Consider the following 26,522-nt stretch of genomic DNA (forward strand, 5'->3'; position numbering starts at 1 on the left):
AACTCTGTGAATATATAAAACCACTAAACTGTACACTTTGAAAAGGTGAATTTTATTGTATGTGAATTATATTTCAATAAAGCTATTATAAAACAAAAAATTTACTTTTAAATTACTTCGTTTATTATTAATCATATTACCCTACCTCAAGGGTAAGGTAGTTTTCCAAAGGTATGCATGCAAACCCCATAAAATCAGGACATTGTACATCTTATACACCAGCATTTCCCTAATATATACAGCTAGAGCTAAAACACAGTAGATGGTCAACAGATAACCTTACATGAATAAAAAAGTAGAAAGATTAAGAAAGTGTCTAGAATTGGATTTTCTGATTTTCCATTCTTCCCTTCCATGGTGGAGAGGGGTGGGAGACTAATATCATGAATAAGAAGCTTAATGTGCCCTGGCCAGGAAGCTGCTTCCAGAATTATTACTGTAATTAATAATTACAGGATATGGATATGCTGTCTACTTGAAGTGGAAGTGGTCTCTATTGGGACAGACATGCTATTTGTGATGTGGGTATGAATTAACAGCATACTAGCAAAAAGAACTCAGGTCTTGGAGGCAGGTAAACCTGGGCTCAATTCCAGGTTCTGTCCCTTAGCAGGTGTGTTTACCTAATAATTCTCAGCCTAAATTTGCTCGTCTCTAAATGGAGGTAATACTACTTACTTTTAATGTCATAAGGCTGTTGTAAGAGTTCAATCAGAAGAGTATACAAGGTCTGACAATTAAGTTCACAGACTCATCCTAGAAAAAGTGCTATATACCTCATTGCTGAATGAGGTCACCTTCATGGTCACCTTCAAAGTACTCCCCTGGGGAAGCTATGCACTAACGCTAGCGCCTAGTCCACCCTTCAAAGCCATTTTGGAACTCTTTTTCTGGAATGGCCATCATAGCTGTCGTTGTGTTACCCTTGATGTGCTGAATGTCATCAAAATGTCTTCCTTTCAATATTTCCTTTATCTTCAGATAAAGAAAAAAGTCATTGGAGGCCAGATCAGGTGAGTAGGGAGGGTGTTCCAATACAGTTATTTGTTTATTGGCTAAAAACTCCCTCATAGTGCTGTGTGAGCTGGTACATTATGGTGATGTAACAGTCATGAACTGTTGGTGAAAAGTTCAGGTCATCTAACTTTTTCATGCAGACATTTCAGCACTTCCAAATAGTAAACTTGGTTAACTGTTTGTCCAGTTGGTACAAATTCATAATGAATAATTCCTCTGATATCAAAAAAGGTTAGCAACATTGTTGCAACAAATTCATGAGCTTAATTGTCAGAGGGATATGTATAATGCACATGGCTCATATGAATAATATTTGATAAAAATTTTACTGACATTGATAACATCAAATGAATAGGTTTTTCAAATATCTTGTAAAAAAAAAAAAAAGTAGATGGGCCAGTAGTTGTTTTCAGATCTCCCAGAAGGCCCTGAAAAGGTCTGGAAACTCACTTCTACTCTCCCAACTTGGTAGCATTGAACCAGCAAGAGAAAAGTAATAACTTGTCCCTTTACAGCTCCCACTGCCGAGCAGCCATCAGCATGGCTTGAAACAAACATAATTATCGGTGGGTAGGGGGTAACCGTATGAGACAGGAAATACCTCACCAGTAGGAGAGAAGAGGAAAACAGGTCATTTATACCCCTGTCAACCAAATATTTTCCCCCGTTTTACAGTGGCGCCATATTTAATTCTTTGTTTTTTCCCAATTAAAAAGGAGTACATGCTCATAAAAATGTAAACTATATCCAAGTACATAAAGTAGAGAAGGGCTAACTGAACTCGAACTGGTTCCCATCCCAATGAGATATACCTTCATTAAAAGAGAAAAAAAAGTTTTTATTTTGTTAACACCTATAAAACAAGTTACATACTAGAGAATGACCTACAATTGCTGGGAAGAATTGTGATTGAGGCATAATGTATGTAAAGCAACCAGCACGGTGGCTAGCACGTTGTAGGTACTCAATACAGTAACTATTATTTATTTCAAACACCCTTTTATTAGCAGCTCTCTGTAGAGTGTGCCCTACTATAGGATAAATGTAACTGAACAGTGCCCTCCAGAGGTCACTGGGAATTCAACTGTGTTGACAGTTGAAAGTCGAAAAAGACCAGAGAAATGCAATTTAATTTTCTTTTGCATTCAGGCAGAGTCAGCACTCACTCAAACTTGGTGTCCCAGGACTTATTAGAACCTCTCTGATGTGTCACCCACCAGCAGCCTTTCAGCCAGAGCTTATCTGTTTGCAAGGACACAGCAATCTAATGGAAATAAGTCCAGTGCGGCGCCGTGGGAACTGGTGCTGAGAACTGCAGGCCCATGCGCCCTTGGATGCTCCTGTCCCGTCCCTCTCTCTCTCTGGGGACATTGTCGCTCAGCCCCGCCCCTCCCTGCAGGTCCACTCTGTGTTCCTGTAAAGGGACCGCTGCCTCTCGATGTCTGCCCTTCTGTAACATCAGGCATGTGGCTCTGGCTCTCTCTGGACATGAATCCTGACCTGACTGCCCTTTCAGCTCATCTCAAACAGCCAAGCAGCTTGGTCTCTCACTGGCCCAATGCCAAATTCTCAGGAGACAAAACTAATTACCAGTCAAGTCTAGTGGGTAGAAGGAGAGGGGTGTGTGTGTGTGTGTGTGTGTGTGTGTGTGTGTGTGTGTGTGTGTGTGTGTGTGTTAGGGCCAGGGTCACGTGGTACAAATTTAGCCCATATAGAACATATGGAATTGTGGGACTTCCAAGAATCTGTTTTTCTAATAACAATAAGCTAATATTTATAGAGTTTACCATATACCATGTACTCTACTAAGAGCTTGATAAGCACTATCTCATTTAATCCTCACAATTCTGTTATTACGTCCCACTTTCAGAAGTAACTACTGATGACAGTGGTTGTACGTCTGTCAGCAGTTTATCTAATTCCCATTTTAAAGATGAGGGAATGAGGGAACCAAGGTTTAGAGAGGTTGAGCCAAGACTTGAGCCAAGTCTAGCGTGACTGTAAACCTGGCTGTGAAGCACCAACCCCACCCTGACCCCGGCATAGCCCCAAGGGCAAGGTAGCTGTGTGGCTGGGTGCAGAAGAAACACCAGATTTGGTCTTATCTCAGGAGGTTTATAATCCGATTGTGGGAGACAAGATTTACACATGTGAAATGATTAGAAAATGACCTGAGAATGATTAAAATACTAAGTTGTGTGTTGACACTATTAGTTTTCTACTGCTGTGTAAAAAATGACCACAAATGTAGAGGCTTTGGAGCAACACCCATTTACTAGCTCACAGTTTTGTAGGTCAGGTGTACAGCACTACAGAGCCGGTCTCTGCTCAGCGCTTCGTGAGATTGCTATCAAGGTGCCTGCTGGGGCTGGTGGACCTCTTCCAAGCTCACTCGTTGTTGGTAGAGTTCAGCTCTTTGCAGTTTTAGGACTGAGCTCCCCATTTTCCTGCTAGATATCAACTAGAGACTGCTCTCAACCCCTAGAGGTTGCACCTTTCCACCACCAGTTCACAACCTAGGTATTTACTTTCCTCCAGGTCAGCTGGGGCATGTCCCCCTGACTGCCTCTTCTGCTACCAGCCAGAGAAAACAACTCTGCCTTTAAAGGGCTCATACGATTAGGTCAGGCACCCCCAGATCATCTCCCTTTCTTGAAGTGTCTTAGTGTAACCACACATGAACTTCATTGCTTTAGCATGCATTCTGCTTTAATCCCAGCTCGCTTTGTTTAGCCTGATAAACCTACTTCTCACTTGTATTCTTTTCCCAGATCCTCGCACCTGTACTTATACTGCATGTCCACTCTTTTCAATCATTAAGTTCTTAGGACATTAGGTTCTCGTCAACACCAAATCCATTTAAGAATAAAGCTTCAGGTCTATCATCCATGACTAGGATATAATAACTAAACCTCAAACAATGAGTAAGGGTTTAATACAACAAAGCTAACACCTTGGCCTCAGTTATGTTTCAGCTATGGACTCATGAGAGCGGAACAGTCCCATAGACCACAACCCCCAGAAAACAGACCGAACAAGGCCATGACTGACACCAGGACCTGAAGCCATGATCAGATGCTCCCTGCCTTAGCCCCATTCAGTCCGTGGAGCCCAGGACCCCAACTCCCACAGTAACCAGGGTTAATGATTTTTCCCTTATATAATGTAGCCACTAGAGGCCATCGGGGAGCCAAGTTTTTGAGAGCACTACGTAGCTCACCTCTGTCTCCAGACTTGGTGCCAACTCCTTACATAAACCTTTACTTTCTAAAACTCCTGCTTGTGCTTTCTTTTGGCTTGGATGCGTGCAGGCAAGCGGACCCCTCTGATCCTGTGGTAACATTATGACATATCCTGATCATGGGAGTAACATCCATCAAATTCACAGTGCTGCAGTTATGAGGGTGTGTACAATGTGGGAGCATGTGGAATACTGGGTACCATCATAGAATCCTGCCTACTACGTCCATGAAAATAGATGTGTGTGTGTGTGTGTGTGTGTGTGTGTGTGTGTGTGTGTGTGTGTGCAGGTCAGAACTGTTCTCAGGAAAGATTTCATGGAGGGGTATTTGAACTGGGCCTTGAAGGATGGACTGTGCTGGACAAGACTGCACGCTCCTGGGATGGCCTTTGAAATGCAACACCATGACTCAGGATAATTTGGAAAAATTAATGGGAAAGAATTTTAAATAATATTAGAAGATATTTCAGCACTGAGATGGAGGAGAGAGATAGCACTACTAGATGTGACAATATGCTCAAAATACTATGTGATAAGTGTAAAAACAGACATAGAGAGGAGCAAAAATAGAACACCCAGAGATAGAAACATATGTATATATGAATGTGTGTGTGTGTGTGTGTGTGTGTGAATCACAATAAATCAAGCCTCACAAATTAATTAAGGAAAATTAGTTATTAATAAATGGTGTTTGGAGAATTACACAGAAATTTATAAAAAAATTAGATATAAATTTTCCACTACATCAAAATAAATGCCAGCTAAATTAACATTTTAAATTATAAAGAGAAATTTAAAATATCATTATGAAAACTGGTAGAAGAGAGTTTCAGGTCTGAGAAGATGGCAACATCCTAAGATTTGAAGCAGTGGAAAGACAATTACAAAAGACAAAAACACAAGCTCACTACAGAAACAGTGAAAACTTCTTTACAGTAATAACATCAATCTATTAAAAGATTAAGGAAAATTTTAACTATATAGGGCAAAAAGATTGAGATCTATAACATCTACATGCATATCCCAGTGCTGAAGATTAGAACCCCAACAGATGGTAGATAAAAGACATGAATAGATGATTTAGACAACAGGTAAAGTAAAATAGGGGGAGGAAAAAAAATAGGGGAAATGGTCAAACTCCTTGATCAAATAGATGCAAATTAAAACCATAAAGGTAAGTCCTATTTCTATTAATTAAACATAATTTTAAACTCTAGTACCCTACCCTGAAATGGTACTGGGTACACTGGTACACATTTTTGGTGAGATTGTAATTTTGTAAAACCATTGTGGAAAGCAACTTGGCAAAATGTCCTTTGACATGGTACCTTCATTCCAGGAAATCTATCCTAAGAGCATGATTCTAAAGGGAAAAAAGTCATGGTCGCAAGCATTTTTAAATGTAGTATTGCAAAACTTGGAACGACAGAAAGAGCAAGCATGTTCTTCTAAAGTATCATTGATGATTATACCTAGCAAGGCTATCTAATCAGGTGGAACATGTTTGAATGTATTAAATGAAACAGGATAATTCAGAATTCTGCATGTAGTATGAGTCAATATTTTAAAAATATTCCTTGGTATTGGTGAAGCTGTGAGAAAAATAGCACTTTTATGTCCTGTCAGTGGAGATACAAATGAGTGTAACTTCTTAGGCGAAGCAATTTGCAATATGAGTAAAAAATTTAAAACGTGATTTGAGAATTCCACTTCTAGGATTTTATCCTTCACATAATTGTACCTGTCCATTTACGTATCATATACAAAGGCATGTGAACATAAAATATATTATTGGATTCTTACAGCAAAAAGACTGCAGTGAAAGGCCCATTAATTGATGACCAATTAAATAAATCACATTAGAATCCTCAGTGGAAGATTAGACAGCTGTTAAAAAGAATGAGAAGCGTGACATGTTCTTCTGATTTGAAATAATCTCTAAGATAGGTTTTTAAGTGAAACAAAGGTAAAGATGCAGAATAGTGTGCCTCTATCTGTAGAAATGAGAAATAACACAGAGAACTTAGTATGTTTAGAGAATTCTTAGAAAGATACTCCCGAACTGGTAGCAGTGTGGGGCCCTGGAGTGCAGCTGGTGGTAGTGACTAGAGAACGGGGTCTGAATTGATGCTCACTGTCCTTCTGTCCTATTCAAATGCTTCGCCACATGCATGCATTCCTCTCCAGTGAAAATAATTGTTAAGAAAGGTAGTCTAAGGACTGGCCGAGTGGCGAGTTGGTTAGGACTTGGCTTGGGACACCAGCTCTGAGCAGCAGGGCCCCAGTTTGGATCCCACATGAGGGCCAGTGACACTGCACCTCTAGACCTAAGATGGTGAACAATAGCTCGACCTGGAGCTGGGCTGCCGTGAGTCGCCGGCAATGGCGTAGGCTGCAGTGGGGCTGGCCAGCAGCCGGCGTGAGCTTTCGTGAGCTGCCGTGAGCCAGCGTGAGCGGCCGTCCAATGGCCTGCGAGCAACTGCCTCACCCGGGAAGAGCACAATGATCACAATACCAACATGGGCCAGTGAAGCAACGTCCTCCACAACTAAACTGAAGAACAAAAGGACAGCAACTTGTCTGTTCTCCTTCCCCGATTCCCCAATGCTGTTCCTCTCCCCCAATTCTCCAATAAAAATCTTTAAAAAAAAAAGAAAGGTAGCCTAAAAATATATACTGCAGATGAACATAGATGAGATAGAAACAGACAAATTAAACCTGCTGTGTTAGTATAGTGGATTGCATGGTCAGAGACTTGATCTTAGCATTGAAAAATTAAATTGAGAATTAGTGTGGTGGACCTGCAAGTCGTTCTTTCCTTTAAAATGCCATTTCAATGTTGTTTTAATGCTGCCACTGAAATAAAGATTAGTGTGCGAGTTGGGACTGGGTGCCTGAGGAATTAACTAATAGCTTTATAAATATGTTGCTCTGGAATGAATAAGCGGAAGAATAATGAGCCAAAGAGATTTCACAAAACGGTCCAGGGGGCCGGCAGTTAGCAACAGGATGAGAGGAGGGAAGCCAGTGGGTCTGTGCTCGGTGGGGCGGTTGGCCAGGACGCACCATGGTGGGAACTCAGGACTCATCTAGAAAACAAGTGAGGAGGGATCGGAAGAGCTTAGGAGGAAGGTCCAGCCTGCAGAGCCAGAGGACACCAGCCCTCCGGAGAGCCAGTAGGGGGCACAGGGTTAATGAGAAACCTAAATTCCACAAATCTCAAGTGAGACATTTTCTTAGGGAGACAAAGCTAACCTCTGTACCTATGTGATGAATACTCCAGAAACATTAATTTCTCATTCCTCTCAGTAAAAAAAAACAGAAAAAAGAAAAAATGAGCATGCACCCCCATTAGATGTACATTTATTTAGTGCATACATGTACCAGTTTACCAATATAGTGTATACATTATAAAGCATATATGAAAACGGTATTTGAAATAGATACACTTAACCTGACATGCTTAATATTTTGAGACCTTTTTTCACCTTTACTAAAAAAATAATATAAAGTGTATTATTTTTAGGAAAAGCTATGTAGTTAAATAGACTTCACGGTTTTGTTTTGTTTTTTTTTAAGATTTTTATTGGGGGAATTGGGGGAATGGGAACAGTGCTGGGGAATTGGGGGAAGGGGAACAGACAAGTTGCTGTCGTCTTGTTCTTCAGTCTAGTTGTGGAGGACGTTGCTTCACTGGCCCAAGTTGGCACCATCATTGCGCTCTTCCCGGGCGAGGCAGATCAGTTGCCGGCTTCTGGACAGCCGCTCACTGCGGCTGCTGGCCGCTCACGCTGGCTGCTGGCTACACACGGTAGCCCATGGCAACCCACTGCCACAGGGGCTGCAGCCTACGCCGTCACCGGCGACTCACGGCAGCCCAGCTCCAGGTTGAGCTGTTGTTCAGCATCTTAGCTGTAGAGGGCAGTGTCACTGGCCCTCCCATGTGGGATCCGAACCGGGGCCCTCTGGCATCCCAAGCGAGTTCTTAACCATCGCGCCACTCGGCCGGCCCGACTTCACGGTTTTTAAAAACTTGGTTTAACACTTTGGGATGGGATAATTCATAAGTACGGTTTGCAGTTCAGAATAAATGGATGTTGGTTTTAAGAGTTGCAATAGCTAAAGATATCTCACAAGGATAGGTAGATCCAAATGGAAGAAGTACATCAGTAGCAGCACTTAATCATGGTATTCATTTTCCAAAGCTACCCACCACTTGTGCAAGGTTTTGGTTGAAACGTTGTGTTAAGTTTCAACTTGGCTGAATTTTTCTTGCAAAGTTGTTGAAAGGTGCTCTCTTTTAATAATTTTTAACATAAGTTCTCTAAAATTCTTTGGAAGATTTAAAATGTAGAAAATCTTGTTCTCAAGAATTCAAATATGCAGATGGAACTTTTTGTTGGCAAACAGCACTTTTGTTTAAAAAAAAAAAAGTCATACACGTATGGGAACATTTCCAAAAATCTTGAAAATGCTCTTTTCATAGCATGAGTTTCTTTCAAATAATAGCTGTTTTCTTATTTGTTATGTCATCTTTACCTTGGAGAGACAGGTTATATGTGTTGTGTTTTCATTTGTGACCTCCAGAAAGCAGGTCACTTGTTTTCATAGATAAGGTGGGCAAATTTAAAACACTGGTCTTTTTTGTTGAAGAAAAAAACCACAGTCATCAAGTTCAGTTACTCTGTTAAGTGCGGTGCCTCAAGATAATCATCAAACCCCCCTATAGTAAAACATTTTCATGATCATTCCTCATCTTATTACAGAGAAAATTTAAAATTCTACTAATTTTAAAGGTCTTATTTTTATATAATTAACCACACTGGTGATGGTCGTTAGCATCTTGGGCACTTCTGTCTTTAGCTTCTTTGCCACATCACCTTTCCTAGGACCAATGTGGTGAATCAGTTTCATGTTCTGGCCTGTTACTGCAAACTTACTTAAATCCTTTATATTCTAGCCAAAGTAGTTGTTACCTTATATAATTTTCCCATAAAGCATTATTTTTACTAACAAAAAGATATATTTAACTACCAAACATATTTTCTTTTGAAAACATATCTTTTTGGGTATCTCTTAGCTTTAGTGACTCACAAATAAGTAGGTATTTTATTATTGAAACAGAATCAAGCAAATATAGTTAAGTCCTCAGTTAATATCATTCATAGGTTCTGGGACTTTACGTGAAACAATGTATAACAAAGCCAGTGTTACCATCAGCTAACTGACATAATAAGAATTAATTTGCTATGGTATCTCGTCAATGTTATAATGAAATGACTTTGAAGAAAACAACATTATTTCAGGACCTGCTGTACCCTTATTCGGAACATGCGAGAAACAGCAGTACGTGCCTCCAACTTCATAGCAAACCTCCCACACTGCATGCTGTTTCTCTAAAACTTCAGCAATGTTTGTATGCATCTTCCAACGGAATTTGCTGACAAACTTGGGCATTTTACTTTGTAGCTATATTGTTTTCCATGTATTATTTTAGCTATTTCTTTTCATCGCATCAGGAAGAATGAATGTTTTCCTAATGGGATGTGAAGTTTTGCCTTAAGCAAGTAAGTAAAAAAATTTCCAAATAGGCTCTTAAATATTCAGTTTAGTAAAATTCTGCACTATATTTAGTAGTACATAGTTTTTTTGTTTGTTGTTTGTTTGTTTTTTTAAAACATTTTATTGGGGAATTGGGGGATGGGAACAGCATTGGGGAATCGGGGAAGGGGAACAGACAAGTTGCTGTCCTGTTGTTCTTCAGTTTAGTTGTGGAGGACATTGCTTCACTGGCCAGTGTTGGTATTATTATTGCGCTCTTCCCGGGTGAGGCAGATCGGTCGCCGGCCTCTGGACGGCCGCTCACAGCGGCTCTTGGCAGCTCACACCGGCTGCCGGCTGCTCATGCTGGCTGCTGGCCACACACGGTAGCCCATAGCAGCCCACTGCAGCAGGGGCTGCAGCCTATGCCGTCACCGGCGACTCACGGCAGCCCAGCTCCAGGTCGAGTTGTTATTCACCATCTTGGCTGTAGAGGGCAGTGTCACTGGCCCTCATATGTGGGATCCGAACCAAGGCCCTGATGCTCAGAGCTGGTGTCCCAAGCCAGCTCTTAACCAACGCACCACTCGGCCGGCCAGTAGTACATAGTTTTAAACACTGCTAAAACATTTAAAACTATTTGTATTCATGTTGTGGAAATATGGATTTTAAATATCTTGCTAATTATGATGGCTTCTTACCATCATTAAATATTATTTCAAGGCACAGTCTATGCTCACTGTGAGATTTTTCCTTAGTGATAAAGGCTGGAAATTTACATAATCTCTTCATAGCTTCAAATTATATTTTCTGGTCTGATTTCTTGTCAATCTGAATAGATTGTCATTATCTTACCTCATGAAGTGTCTGAATGCATACCAGTGGTAAGAAAAAGGTGAACCCAGCCATTTTCTTATGGTTTTCTTATACCTGCACTAATTATGTTATTAATATAATTAATATAAAGTATATTAATTATATAGTATATATAATTTACCTTTACCAAATGAACAAGTAAACTAAAATTCTTGAAGGAAAAAAGGATGGTTACATATATAATTTATATAATTATAAATATAACATATTAATATACAATATATCATATAATATATTATACAGTAATATATAATTTATATATACTATAATACAGTAATATGTTACTCCTCTTCCCCCCTTCAAGGATTTTAGTTTATCTGTCCATTTAGTAAAAGTTAATTTAGTTCAAATGAAATAATTTAATCCATAAATCTACTTCACTGAGTGAGCCTACGTGAACTACAGTCCCTTGAAATAAGTCAAAAGTGAATTAACCAGTGATGGCTCGCCCATCCTCCCTCGGGGCACGTCACATGTCACACACGACACTGGATGCTCCGACATACAGAGTGAATAAGGATGCCAGTGTCAATCCATATTTAAAATATTAGTTAAGCTCAATTTCATAATTTTTAAGATAAAAAATATGTCTTGTGATATTACAATTTTTTTCCTCACCCCATGGATCTTCTTGGGCATCCTACTTGGACATCAAACTTTCTAGAGCACGAACCATTTCCAGAGATTGCCATTTAAGTCCTCTCTGCCCATTCTGCTGGGTCAGACAAGGACTTCACAGGAATGGATAGCTGGACTAAAAAAACCCCTTGAGTCAGAGGGAAAAAACCTCAAGACTTGCCATGCAATGTGACAGCGACCTGTACTTCACAGAGTTTAAATTTTTAAAAAGGACACCCACCCCCTTGACCCCCATAATAGCTCAGGTCTCCTTCAGGGACATTTGTGAAAATGATCCAAAGTTTCTTAATAAATCCCAGCCCCATTTAAATGCACTAACCTTCAAGTCCAGCCTGAAGGGCTGAGCAAACATGCACCTCAACTATGGAAACAGCCCAGCCTCCGTCTCCCTTGCCCTCCCCTAAAGGAAATGGCTAAATTTAAGTCCAAAAGACCTTGTAAACAATAGAATCTTCCTTTCTCTGGTGAAGAAAGAGCCCTGAATGAGGTAACGGTGGGATGAGTCAGCTATCGGACCATCGCTGACGCCTTGCATCCAGCCTTTGTGACTGGGAGATACAAAGAGCCTGGATGCTCACATGTTTGGGTGTTGATCTAAACATTTCAACATTGCTAAGTCCAGTCACCCAAAAAGCCACTACTAGTCACATCTCCATGACCATTGTAAATATAGGAAAACTTAAAACTCACATCCTCAAAGTCTTTGGAAAAAGATCATATTGCAAAGAAGAGTCCGATGAAGAAATCTCTACAACTGTTTAAAACCCATGTTTTATTATAAATTACACTTGGGTCCTGAAAATCAGATTTTACTCCCCTCCAAGAGGAGGCAGGAACCCATAGTCAAATACCAAGAGACAGGAATTCATGACTTTTTACCTCTATGCTTAGCCAACAAGTTAACAGGAACAGATAGGGCAGGCTGTGCAGTTACCTGCTTCCGTTTTAAAAGACTGAGAGAGGGGCCACCGGGTGGCTCAGTTGGTTAAGAGCATGAGCTCTGAGCAACAAGGTCGCCAGTTTGATTCCCACATGGGCCAGTGGACTGCGCCCGAGCTGAGCTAAGGCTGAGCTGCCAATGGGCAACAGGAAGGCTCAGTTGGTTAGAGCACATGCTCCTAACAACACCTAACAACAAAGTTGCTGGTTCTACTCCCCGCAACTAGATTGAAAGCAGCGACTGGACTTGGAATTGAGCTGCGCCCTCCACAACTAAGGCTGAAGGACAACAACTTGACTTGGATCTGATGGGTCCTGGAAAAACACAATGTTCCCTTACCTAATTCCCCAACACTGTTCCCTTTCCCAATTCCCCAATAAAATCTTTAAAAAAAAAAAGAAAAAAGAAGACCGAGAGAGGAGTGAGGGCAGAAACAGGTGCTGAAGCTTGGAACTCAGTGACTTTTCAGAAAAGAAAAACTTGTGAGTCATTTGAGGGCACCAAAATACTTAGCACTTATTTAATACCTGGACATAAAAAATGAAATAGAAGTCAAGGTTCCTGAAAATGGCCCCGGAGTGCCCACAGAGAGAAGGGTATGAAGTCAGGTCAGAAACTCTATCATCACACTAAGATGCGTTTGTCTTTTTTCTCTTTATGGTTTACAATTACAATGATGACAATTCCCAAAAGCAATGTTAAAAGTTTCAAAGTAAGTGTCTTAAGTGGGATATTTGGGTTTTCCATCTTTCACGGCCAGTCAGTCAAGCAGTAGCTTTGATGGGGGGACCGGAGGAGAGGTGGGTCCCTGAGATGAAATTAAACAGCATTTCTAGATGGAGCTCTGCAACCTCAACCCCTTTTAGATCCTGGAAAGTGGCTCCTTGTATGTAATCTCTTCCCTTGTAAGAACAAGTGGATCCTGAAAAGCTCTAAAAGTGGCTTTGGACAATACCTGCAGGCTGTCATTGAGCGTGTGCCAAAGTTGTCAGGTGTCTGAAAGAGTCCATCCCCTTGGCTGGCATAGTGTCTGACGTTGCCTGCTACTCATACCATCCTAAGGCTTTCTGTTCTAGGAGGCTTGAGTTGGACTGGGGAAGGACAACTTCACTGAAGATCAGCTCAGCTACTCATCTACCTGTTGGGAGACCTGAGGGCTGTGAGCGTTAGAAGATGCCATGGGGGACACTGGGATGGGACACCTCCAAGGCAGCATGAGGACACTAAGCCCACAGAGGAGGTGTCTGAGTGACTTTCTGCTCAGAGATGGCTCAGATGTTGCCATTCTAGAGAGAGCTCTAAAGGCCAAAATCATCATCCGAACATCACAGTTGAGAAGCCCACACAGCCTAATGGATAATAAACTTGAGTAAAACTCCCAGCACGTCCTCACACTGTGCTTGACTTCAACCACAAGATGGCAGGCGTCGGCGGAAGATTTTCCACAGCCTAGCCCAGAAAGCCTGCGAAGAGCTGAAGATAAAGCAAGCTCCCACTGTCCATGACAACGGCCATCAGTTACACCTTTAAGTTAAACTCCTGTTAAGAAGGAAGGTGCTAGATGTCATCACCATCCATTTAGAGAATGGATATGGAAAATTATGTAGAGACTATGTAAAAAAACTTGATTTCCTTTTGTTTTTACTGTCAACAGTAAGCTGTGTAATTAAAAAAAAAACCCAAAGCAAAACAAACAAAAAAACACCAAAACAACAAACTATCCTAATTTCATTGGTTTGTAGTGTTGAAGAAAAAGTGAGAATTTGAGTCAGATGCCCTGAGTTCTAGTCCTTGCTCTTCCCTTAAGAAGACACTTGACCTCCCCAGAAACCACCTGCTGGAGCCTTAGTTTCCTCCTCAGTATAGTGCGAAAAATAGGACTTGGATGACACCTTCCAGAGAACAAGTCATGGAAACAGACAGCATGTGGGGAAAGCGGGCTGAGGAGAAGGACGTGGGCACAAACAAACGTAAGGTCCTGCCACGCTTCATTTGCATGGCATCCTTGGGGAACGGGCTGTTCCACATGACCGGTTTTCCAGATAATTGAATTTTAAATGCTGAAACTTGTTTTCCTTTTAACCTTCTGTAATGGAAATCTTTCTAAAGTGTATTACATGCTTCTCTGGCTCCTTAAACAGCAAGCTGAACACCAGCCTTTCCTGAATGTCTTTAGGTCATCATGATGACCACCTCTTACTGTACCTACAGTCCTGAATAGAACGCTGGGTGCCTTTTGGGCCTCTTCAGGCTGGCAGGACCCTTGAACCGAATGGCTCCAGAGACTGTATTATAAAGCTATAATTGGCGACTCTTCCTTTCTTCAATCTCCTACATTGCAGCCTGCAGTCATTTCTCCAAGTAACACCTTCTAGCAGCCTCTTGATACTCTGTTTAAAATCGGCTATAACCTACAGAGGACTCAAGGTTGCCATGGGTAACCAGAGTCTAAGCTTGTAACGACCCTAAATTTAATTTTACACACAATTTAAAGCGCATGCTGAAGGTTACTTCTGACCAGGGCTGACATGCAGCTAGTCCGCCCAGGACATAATGCTTCTGTGCCAGTTGGTCAATTGCCCCAAGACCCCCAGGCCTGCCTGACAGCCCAGCACGTGTTCTCATGCGCCAGCCTTCTTTCCAGTTGGCGAGTACCCACACCATACCGGTTGCTCAATAGTGGAATATCACCCTGGTTTCTGGGTTGAAGATTATTCTCTTTCCTGCTGAGTGAACTGCCAGAGTTTGAGGCTCTTCTCTGTCCCTCAGACTCAAAGGCCTTTTCTCAGTTGCTTGCTGAGCCCTGGGTGCAGGTCACTTGAGGCTGACCTGGCGGGGTTGTTAAAAGCTACCTTTGACTGAACATCTACCACATGACAGATGCCTATTCAGTACATTATATAAATCGTCTTATCTCATCCATTCGAGGACCTTATTGGGGAAACAGCATCGGCCTCCAGTGGCTGAGGTAACTTGCCCAGGCACGCGGCCAACGAGCAGGTCTGGAAGCCAGACCCACCTCTCCAGAGCTCATGTTCTCTGCACTGTGCTCAAGTTTATGAACCGACGAGGAAGTCCAGTCAAGGGTCACCTCCCCAAAAATGCATTTTAAGTGCAACATGGGCCCTTTTACTTTTTAGAAAAGGCTACTTGTTTTTTGTGTGTGGGTTGTGTTTTTAATTAATTCCACATTTTGTTACTAATTTGAAACAATCTGTCCCCGGGGAACAGATCTGGTTTACTTATAGAAAGCTAGCTGAGGGAGGGAGGCAAGACTGAGGTTATAAAGTATTTGTAGGAAGGAATCGAAAAAAACCTTCCCAGTTCTCCCTGCACCAAACAGAAGTAAATAGAACATCCTAGAAAATCCCATCCTCCCCACAGTAGGTGCAACAGAGCTTGCAAACAAAAATTTTACTCCGTGTGTTACCAGATATGCCTGCAAGAGGGAGCATGTGATATCAAATATAACTAATATCCTTCCCCGTCCCAAAAAGTTCCCTAGAAGTTCACTCCAGGACCATGCCATTACCACTCAAAACAATGAGCTACTGGGGGAGCCTAGATGCTAACTGCAGACCTCAGGAGTCTCAGCCAGCGAGAAGGCAACATTACAGGGGTCTGTAATTTTGGGACATTCACAGACTTAGCTTTGGAACTGGCTCTGGGGTGTAGAAGGGTGTGAAACCCACGGCTATGAATTCTGTTGTCTCCCCAGGGAGGAACTCTCCAAACTGAACCTAAGCTTATTTTTAAAATAAGCAAACCATGACCTCATCTTCCACATTTTGCACCTGCTCCTCCTACAGTTAACACACACATGATTTTCAGTGTCCTCTTCCAAAAGCATCCACAGTGCTCTAACGTTTCCAGAGTAACTCTTGTCCTGGAGGAAACCGAAAAATTGACTAGCCATAGGTGACAGGATCAAAATATCACATGTATGGTTTGTGATACTTTGCCAGGGCTGCCAAATAAAGTACCACAAATCGAGTGGCTTACACAACAGAAATTTATTGTCTCACATTTCTGGAGGCTAAAAGTGCGAGATCAAGGTGTTGGTAGAGATAGGCTCCCTCTGCGGTGACAGGGAAAGATATACCCCTGGCCTTGATCCTAGCTTCTCGCAGTTTTTTGGCTTTTGGCAGCAGAACTCCTATCTTCACGTGGACTTCTTGTGTGCACGTCTTTGCCCTTATTATAAGGACACTAGAAATACTGGATTAGGGGCCAACCCTACTCCCATATGACCTCATCTTAAGTAATTATATCTGCAATGGCCTTATTTCCAAATAAGGTCACCTTCTGAAGGACTAGGGATTAGGACTTCTACATATGCATTTTGGAGTGACACAATTCAACCCATAACATCATCTAAGGTAGTTATGAATTCAAAATCAAACTCAAGAAAAGAAACAGACTGAATTGCCCAAAAGATTGCCTCATAGTATAATTGCAAATAACAGTGTGGATGATTTATTGTGTTAGCGGGGTGGGTGGGAAGTTAGTATGTTGACCCCTGGAATCTTGCTGACTAGGGTGAATACGTGATCATCGAAGAGGCTGTTGGCTGATGAGCAGAGAGGTACGCGGGGGTCTCTACAGAACCCTAATTCCTACTCACCACTTTTTAGGACTAAACCTACATAGGTATGTGCAAAAATTTAGTGTTGAAGGAAACTGTTAGTTCCAAGAGTGAAAAGGAACATCTTGAGAACATTTAAAACACTTTAAGCTCCTTGATACCTAATCTCAAGGTGCTTCTAAGCCTAAAGCTCTGGCTAGGCGTAAGTTTGCCAAGGGGATTCTATATTAAAATGGGGTACTTTTTTTTGTAAGATGACATGGCGGCTTTGGTTTTGTCAGTTTGTGTAGGTGGAAACCTTATAGTTTGTTGTAGTCATTTACTTCCCGGGTGTCTATGATTATAATGAGGGAGTATTTTGTGAAGCTGGGAGCCATCCAAGAAATTAAGCGCCAGACCGTGTGACAAGGACCAAAGTATAGCTCTGGGGCAGATTTGAGGTAGGACAGCCCAGGAGTTAGGGGCGCGAACTGCGGTGGCAGACAGGCCTGAGTTCAAATCGGGTTCTGTCTCTTACATAGGTAACCTTAGGCAAGTTACATGGCCTCTCTGCGGCCAAGGTTTCTCACCTATGGCTGTTCTTTCTAGGTGTGGTAGGCATTAAATGAGATAGTGGATGGCAGAATGTCCATAATGGTAGCAACTGCTCAATAAATGGTACCTATAATTATGCCAGAGAACTCGGGAGTGAACCTTGAAAAACAGGGCTAGTCTCCCTCCCTTCTGTCTTGTTAACTTCTCGGGTGTTATGAGCATTGGGAGCCCAGGAGTCCATGAGTCTTTGCCTCATGACTTGATTCACTTTCATGCTCTCTTGAAAACCAAGCAGTGGGTCTTGGCCTTCTCCTCTCCCCATCCCCACATCTCAGTGGCTCCCAGGTAGGCCTTCCCTCCATCCTTCCTTCACCGGGCCCTCCATCGTTCCGCAAACACACATGACTGCACCATCAGAGAAGGGAATTTCAGAGTCAGGAATGTTCACTAGTAAAAAAGTTATGCTTTCAAGATTTACTTCCTCGGCTGTGGAAAATTTCCAGATACCCAGTCCACTAACTGTTTTCCTTATTTTCTGTACTCTTGATGCTCTAGGGCTTTGATTCTTGATGCAGGGCCTTGATTCCAGAAAGACTGCTCTTCTCAGAACCAGCTAATTCCTTGAGATAGCAAATGACTCCCCTGAGGGTGTGCTTTTGATATGCAAATCAACCAATCCAGAGCCCACACCCCCAACTATCTCCTTTATCAAACTCTCAGACACCAAGCCAATATGAATCACCCTGGGCCAGGTACTAGAGGAGACCACCCTATAGCTCAGAGCCTGCCAAAATTATTCAAACTACCCAAAAACCCCAATAAAGGCTTTGGGCCATGCTCTCCCCACTTCCCCCTCTACCTCCTGACTAAGGCTGGTGCTTCCTCACGTGGCCCTGCGTGATGTGCTGTGGTGCCTCCTGTTTCTAGGGATCTGTGAGTATAAACGTCTCCCATCATGACAGTCATTTCCGTGTCTGCATGTCTCACATACATGACTGACACAAATCCTGGGCCCATTTTAGAACACCCAGGTATAACAATCAGCGACCCCACATACCTTTTCTCCTATTTCCATTCCCCAAGCTCCTCAGCTTCAGCTGAGGATGTCCAGATGCCAACTGACCACATCCATCCGAATATGTCTTCCTGATCACAGAGAGGAGTGGGGCACTGGATCAGGCAGCCAGCAGGGGACCAGAAGACAGAGACTGAGCCTCAGCAATGCCAGTTATCACTGTGGCACCACTGGAACGCCGCTTCACCTCTGTGAGCTTCTGGAACTGTAACACCAGCCCACATAGATTGAATGAAATGTTTCATAGATTCCCCCCTAACGTGCTAGTCGAGGTAGCTGTAGCTAACCTCCCTCTCGCCTTCACTCCACCATCTTGGCACACTTACCCAAGGTCACAAAGCTAGTTGTTGGTAGACCTGTGCAGAGAACCTGGAATCCCAGACTCAGCCCACTGCCTCCTCCATCACACTCTCCTTGGAGCTTCCATTGAAGAGTCTAGCTCTGTGCTCCACTTTCTCTCATGACCCTGGGCCTATCACCTTTCCATCCCTCTGCATCTTCTTTCTTTGCAAAAATGGGCATCATCCTGTCACCCCCTCCAACAGGTAAATTAAAATTGCCATCGAATCCTCCCTTAACTGGAAAACAATCTCATTCCAGGGTCAGATATGCTTTCAAAGCATGAGACACACAATTTTGTCTTTTAAAGACTCCACAGTCTTAAGCAGGATATGGGAAGAGCTTTCTGAACAGATAGAAGAAAGTTTATCCAGTATGGGAAGAACTTCTCCAAGGTTGTAAAGACTCTAGCCACCTCTTGGATAAGAAATTCCCAGTTTTCTCAAACACTTTCCATATATAATAGTCATTATGATGCTAATGTTTATTGAGCATTGTTTATTAGACATAGGGCTAAGCCCTTTGTATGGATTATTTCATCATTTAATCATTGGTATCAATGGTGTTATCGTCACCATATCACAGACAGGAAGTCTGAGGCTAAGAGTGATAATTTTTCCAAGGTCAACCAGCTTGTGAATGGGGGCGCTTGAAGAGGCAGCGCTAGTTGGCCCAGAGCTGGAGCTCCTGACCACCGTGCTTTCCTGCTGGATGTCCCCTCTCGGATCTTTCTTCTACTTCTTCATCCATATCAGCTCCCTTCAAATCAGACAGCTGCAAATGGTGAGGGCCCTAAGGGACAGCTTTGGGAGGGCTTCCTGAAGCTCCACGGTGATGCCCACTTTTAACCCTAAGGAGCCAGCCACTGGGGACTGGAGTCACCTTTTTTAAGAACAACCTGTAATCACAAGTAAAATAACTTCTCTTCAACATCCCTCCTTGAAAACGAGCAGCTTCCCCCAGTCACTGTCAGGCACCCAGCCATTAGCCAAAACATCTCTTCAGTTGAAGAGGCAGCCCAAAGGAAACACTGTGAGAGTGTCTACTGAGTAAGTACTCACACCTGCCAACCAGCCCTGTGCTTTCCTCTCTGCGCACTGGCTTGTTGAAACTTGGACCACATTATATGTGACTGATGACCTCTTGTTGACCCTCCACATCCACTCTCCACCATTCTCCACCCTGCTCTCTGCTCCTGGAGGTTGACACCAATGGACAATATCAATGGCTGGATTCTGCCAATGGAAAGCTCTGGTAGGAGACTGAAGGGAAGGAGAAAATTAAACTCAAGGTATTTCTGCTCTGATTCCCTCCCTTTAGGGATTCCTTGGGTTAGATGTCTCCTACATCAAAAGGTCACCATGATTCTCAAGGTGGCCTGCTTTTCATGATTCTCTCTTTCTGGGACATAGGAACCCTTCTCACAGAAGCCCCCGAAGGCTTAACAAAAGCTATGCATCTCAGAATATCTTCAAACTTCTCTTTTCTTGTCTCTTTCTTATATAACCATTACTAAAAACCCTGGTGTGCAGTTAAGGGTTAGCTCAGTAGGCTTAAGGGATTCGACCTTGTACATTCCAGAGAAAGGACTGGCCCTTGACGGGCTCCTGGGAGGTAACCTCTAAGCCTTTGGAATATCCTGCCTGATAAGAGTGTTTTTGTGTACATGGGGTCTTGGACCATACCAGATAGTTTATGCTAACAATATGACTTATGGTGGGGGCCTTGAAGCATGTGGTATTAGTTTGACCTCTTAAAAAACTGGACACTGAGTAACTATGGTCAGATACACAGGCATTCCATGCCTAGGTTACTGACTTACAATAATCCTGAGCACCAAGGCTTGGGTGAGCTTCCCTGGCTGACAGGACTTCTTATATGCTGTCACACAGAATTGCTGGGAGGACCGAGTGCTCCTTTACAAGTCCACTGGGAGCAGGCAACTGGAAGCCTGCACCTCGTCTCTCCTGGACTCTACTCTGTGCACCTTTTACCTTTGCTGACTTGAATCTGTATCCTTTCACTGTAATAAACTAACCCTGAGTATAACAGCTTGTCTGAGTTCTGTGAATCCTTCTAGTAAATCATTGAAGCTGTGTGTGGGGGGGTGTCTTGGGAACCCCAACTTCCCTAGGAAACAACAAAATAGTCTAATCATAACTTGCTGCCATTATGGGTGGCCACATAGGTAGAAAACAGACATATGCTCATTCAAGAAAGATCCAAGTGGATCTTCCAGGATGGAAATTGGGAGGGGGGGCGTGGGGAGGGAAAGGGGGAGTCTGAAGACACTTCTAAGCATCTCAAGGGGCTTCTGGACTATGAGTCTGTGACTAAGGTGACATGGGACAGGCAGAAGATGGAACACAGGACCCAATCTTTGGTGTTCTGATTGGAGGTGAGATGCTGGGTTGAGTGGAGGTTTAATCCAATGGGACATTTCTCATACTCTTGTGTCATGTACTATTTCTTTTCTTTCTACCCTAAGTTTTAGGAGAAAAGGACATACTCTGAGTCTGAGTCCCCTAAGAGAGAATGACACAAAAGAAAAATATAACTACCACAAAACTTCAACTTAAAGAGTGCATTTTCCCCTTTACGGGATAGATGTCATTGGCTTCTTACCACAGTAGGACTCCTCACCGTCTGCAGCCACAGATCCGAGCATTAGACATAAGCGAGCCACGGGAGTCCCGCGTTCAGCCCCTGTGCCAGCTGGCACCCCCCCACTCACCTGGCCCCACTGACATCCACTCCGACCATCAGCTGCCCGTTCAGGGAGAGGATCTCGTCGCGCAGTCGGACCTTCCCACTCTTCCCTGCCGGGCTGTTCTTCTTCAGCTCTGTCACCCAGATGCAGCCCACATCCAGCACGGGGCCCTGGTGGGTTTTCCTCTTCTTGCCCCCTCTGCGCTTTTCTCCATAGTCCCCGAAAACAGGGATGTTCCCAAAGCTGAGGCCCACGGTCTCCGTGTCCCCCGTCTCCTTGGTGAGGTACACAGTACAGATCTCCATCCCGGGGGGGCTGTGGTCAGGTGGGACCGCACTCTCATCCACAGCAAAGTTCAGCTGGATGTACTCCTGCAGCTTCTGGATGGCTGCCTGGCAGAGCCGCTGCTCCGGCCCCTCCCCGCCCTCCCGTAGGCTGTTCTCCAGCCACTGGCAGAGGAGGGGCAGGTGCAGCACGGCATTGTCCTGGGTGATGGGCATGGTGTTCACTCCCAGACACCGACATCATGAGAGGACCTGCTCCTGGGGGCCGGACCCCACGGGGTCCCATGTCCCTCGGGAACCCTGGCTGTCATCGGCTTTGCCTGCGTTCATGTTCAGGCTGGCAGACGAAGGATGCCTGCTCAAAACCGGGCTGTCTGCGTTGGCAAGAGGGGGACGGGACACACGTAGAACAGTGGGACAATCCTTGCACCTGGCGTGCTCAATGAGAGGAGGAAGGAAGTATCTGGCAAGTCTTTGCTTGGCTCATATCATAGCAGGGCACGTGCAAATGACCGGGAAGTGGGGTATTCCTCCAGCAGCAGCAGCGTGACGTCCCCTGGATTCATTCGCACCTGGAAAGGAAAAAACAACATATTCCTGTGACAACAGTGAGACTTCTGACAGAGAATACACACCCTCCTGTATCACAGAAGGGCAATGTTTGCTTTTTTGAGCCGGAAACCTAATGCCTCTTCCCACTCCCCAGCTTAGCTCCCTCCACCCTGTACACACAGGCACACACACAGATAGAAGGACACACACACACACACACACACACACACACACACATCCCTCCCACAGACAGAAGCCTCTGGAACGCTGACCTTCTCTAGGAAGTTTCCCTGATCAGCAGGGAAAGGAGAAGGCTTTTACCAGGACAAGCTCACATCCAACCAGGAGGCTATGTGACAAGACTCCTCGGAAGACTGTGGAGTGCTTCTCAATATATTTAAGAGCCTACATTCTTAGCAAGTTAAAATCTATGTCCATCTGCCTTGATCCACCCGACTGCACACGTGGCAGGCTCTCCATTCCAGAACTGTGTTCTGACAATGCTACCAAGAGGAGAAAGAGCCCATCAACAGCACAGAGAGATTCTGGCTCTGCCCAAGGACAACACCAGCTCTAAGCTTAGCCATGGATCCCATCTTTATCATGTAGATCCAGAGAGAATAGTGTCCGTTGGCATCCAACAGCTCTTAATCTCCTCTCCACTTTTCCTTTGGAAAACGGTTGACACCAACTGACTCTTAGGCCAAGTCCAAAGCCTTCTACTCCAGAGAAATGTGTCTCCAAGCTTCTGGGTGAGAAGACATTGGCCCCTCCCTTGCCTGGCCTGTAACACACTGCTTAGAGCAGCGATGCACTCACAGCCTGCACACCAGCTGCAGCAAGTGTGTCTCCTCTCCAAAAGCTGGCGGCAAGCCTTGTTCTCGCACAATTTTTGCACAATGCCTGGCACGTAATTGGTCCCTTCAATAAAAGGTTAATTGAATTTCATCACCAATTCTTCTTCTCTACCAAAGAAAATTTTCACCTCCATCCCTTGCAAATGTAGAAAAATGACCCCTTTCATTCTCTTTTATGAACTTCACTTTTGCCCAGAGAAAGTCAATATAAACTGTGCCATCGAAGATGGAAAACATTCTTAGCCTTCTCAGGAAGTGATTTCACAAGAAATCATAATAAATGGGAGAGGTGTCAGAAGCCACGTCAATAATAAATAACCTTATTACTCAGTAACCATCGAGAAATGTCCGGTATAGTAAGTTTTGATTTTCCAAAGAAGTCAAGAGTCAGTTATTAATGGGTTCCAAATAAATCAAAAGCTTAGCAAATATCATCTACATACTCACATGCCTATTGAAAAGAAATGCAAGATGAAAGAAAAGATAATCCATAAATGTACAAAAATCGAAATGTTCCCTGTGGCCAAAATAAGTAACACCTTTCACTGAAAAGTAACTCCACACAGACATTATTTAAATCTTATGGATAAATAAAAATATTTTCCATCAGGCCCAGTAACCTTTATGAGTTTCCTTTTCTTCATTTGTAAAATTTGAAAGTTAGGCTAAGTGATCTCTAAGGCCTCTCAAACACCACAGAAAGATCCTCAAATACAGTCGTACTCATCAATACACTCCCTACCCCACACAGTGCCGGCCATCTTGTAGACTCTCAATGATTTAAAACAAAAATTGAATGGTCTCTGATCCAAGGTGTTAGTCACAGTTCCAATGTTTCCACACATATGAAAACAGTAAATATTTAAAGAGTATCTTGTCCAAAATAAGTCTGATTGAAGAAAACCAAACTTAAGAGTAATAGAGATTTTCTTTTTCCTGTTGTCAACTTGCATTCATTCAATATGTATTTATTGAATGTCAATTAAGAACCAGGCCTTGAACTTGACACTGGGAATATATGGTCAGAAAGGCAAAATCCTTGTCCTAAAGAAATTAATAGTCTAGTGGGGAGATGCATAAATCAATGGAAACTAGTGTGTATTGAGTCTATGACAACCCACTTAACAGAACTGACAAAGGTACACTCCCGGCCGCGTTCATGTACTACATGCTCCCAGGCCCTGGCAATAGATCCAGAGCTAGGCATCTTGTGCAAGCTGGAATTCTTCCTGAGAACTGAGCACTGGGACCTAGAGAGGAAAGGTCTAGTCTCAACTATCATTTTTGAACTAGGGATTCTGGATGGCAACATTCTACCTGCTATGTTAACTGAGTAGCCAAGAAAGTCATCCTGTCAAGAAATAAAATGAAATTGATCAGTAAAAGGCAGAGGTGCAAGACTGGGGAGAGAGAGCACACTGTTCTCCCATAGCAATCCCAGTCTTAGTTCCAGCCATCAAGGACAGAGCTGCTGCATTGCTACCCTCCCCTTCAATCTGAAAAACCATTATCAATCCTTACAATACATCACATTTTTAAAACTTAACTACTTTTGAAAAAAGAAAAAAGGTAAAGAAAAACTAAATAAAAACCAAAAAAAAAACAACTTTAAATGAAATAAACTTTACCTTGAGTTGTTTTCTGTACTTTGCCACTCAAAAGTTGTTAAATGATACACTGGAGGTGAGCAAAGCTGATTGGCACAGCTTGGAGCAGTTGTCCATCTGTCATCCAATCAGTTATTGCCAAGGGTCGTGAGATATCAACATGGCTGCCAGAAGCCCTCCCTCTGACCCTGAAAGTGGTAAGAACAGGGAAAGAGTTTTCAGAAAAGGAAAAATTATTTCAAGTGTACAGACACCCTCAAAGACATTTAGTCTTACTTTGGTGTTCAGGCGGTACATAACTTTTCAATTCCATACCTATAACTGGGAATTTTCTAGTAATCCTACCAGCCCCCTATTCTATCAACTCTTTCTCCTGGGATCTTCTATAAACAAGGAAAGTAGAGGCATTCTGATCCACTGCAATAATCTGAGATGTTTCAAGGTATAAGAAGAGATACAAAATTTTTCAATTCTATGAAAAGTGTGGTTCTTCCAAAACATCCAATGAAAAATTTTAGTGAACAAAAAGTTGACCCAGAGCTGATACAGAACAGAAATTTGCAAAGGGTTACAAATACCAACATCCCTCCATGGCTGATCCGTGCTAAGGTCTAAAAGTTTCTCCTCCTGAAAATCAATCTATATCAACAGTGAGCAGAATTTGCGGACATGGAGCTCCATTGCATGGTCCAGCTCACTTTTGTCTATCATATAATTCTCCAATTAGAGACTCATTTCAAGCAAACAGCCATGATAATTTAAATTAATTTTGAGTAGCCTGAAGCTGACAGCCTTAGCATTCGAAATAAATGCTTCTGTTACTGAGGTAAATTTATTGAGACTATCTTTAGAATCTACCAACTTTCTTGGATCCCCCTTTAGCTAAGTCATATATTCACAACAGGGTGATATAATTTACAAGGGGGTGAAAACTGGGTTGGGAGTTTAGGTAAAAAAAAAAAATCTTAGATATTATAATGGTTAGTGCCCACCCTCAAAGCTTAATCTAACCTGAAAAAGATCTTACTCCTTAGTATTTAATTTCTTGTGTTAGAGTAAATTTAAATTAAATTAATTTTTTTCTCCAGGGTGTGGAGAGGTGGACACTAATGAAAAAGACTGAAACACTCAACTAAGCGAAACAAATCATCTGCCCAGAGTCACGCAAAATCCAGAGGCTGAATCCTGAACAGGCAGGGGGTATAAAAGGGACCTAGGGTTTACCCAGATCTTGCTGTAAAGTCAGATTCACTGTGGGCTGTCTTGTACAAACTCCCTCTTGCAAACCATCCTGGATTCTTGGCATCCTCCTATTCTGACCTCGGCTAAATTCCAAGTTCCTAAACCTTCTTCTCGTCTTCCTACCTTCTGGACTGGGTTCCTCTTTGGACTTTCAGAAAATGCTCACATTTTAAAAGGAAACCAATGTTGACAACATTCCTACAAAAACTCATGAAATGATGGTAAATTAGTAAACGTAAAATACTACGATGTCAGGGGGTAATTAGTACCATGAAGAGAATTACGATAGCACCAGAGGCTAGTGAGTGATGGCGGCAGGAGGGGATTAGGAAAGACCCTTGTGAGAAGAAACCTGAATAAAGTGAGAGGTTGAGGAGAGAGAATACCTGTGGGAAAGTAAAAACAACCCTGAGGGGAGAGCCTCCTCAGCTGCCTGAGGAGGAGAGGGGATGGGTGTAGCTACAAAAGAGGAAGTGGGAGAAA

At 43.0% G+C, this 26,522-nt stretch overlaps 1 protein-coding gene across 4 annotated transcripts in view; it reads right to left on the reverse strand.

The window, feature by feature from the left end:
- The window catches only part of PDZD2 (PDZ domain containing 2), a 385,588-nt gene that overhangs the window by 231,847 nt on the left and 127,219 nt on the right, over positions 1-26,522 (reverse strand). For all 4 annotated transcript variants that reach the window (XM_019647870.1, XM_019647867.1, XM_019647869.1 and 1 more), the window contains 2 exons: positions 24,819-24,985; positions 21,522-22,353 (listed from right to left, as the gene is read on the reverse strand). In XM_019647870.1, the coding sequence (XP_019503415.1) occupies positions 21,522-21,997 (476 nt within the window). In that variant the 5' untranslated portion in view covers positions 21,998-22,353; positions 24,819-24,985. The remainder of the gene's footprint in view (positions 1-21,521; positions 22,354-24,818; positions 24,986-26,522) is intronic.

Source organism: Hipposideros armiger, unplaced genomic scaffold (assembly GCF_001890085.2).
Source record: "Hipposideros armiger isolate ML-2016 unplaced genomic scaffold, ASM189008v1 scaffold_117, whole genome shotgun sequence".
Taxonomy (NCBI): domain Eukaryota; kingdom Metazoa; phylum Chordata; class Mammalia; order Chiroptera; family Hipposideridae; genus Hipposideros; species Hipposideros armiger.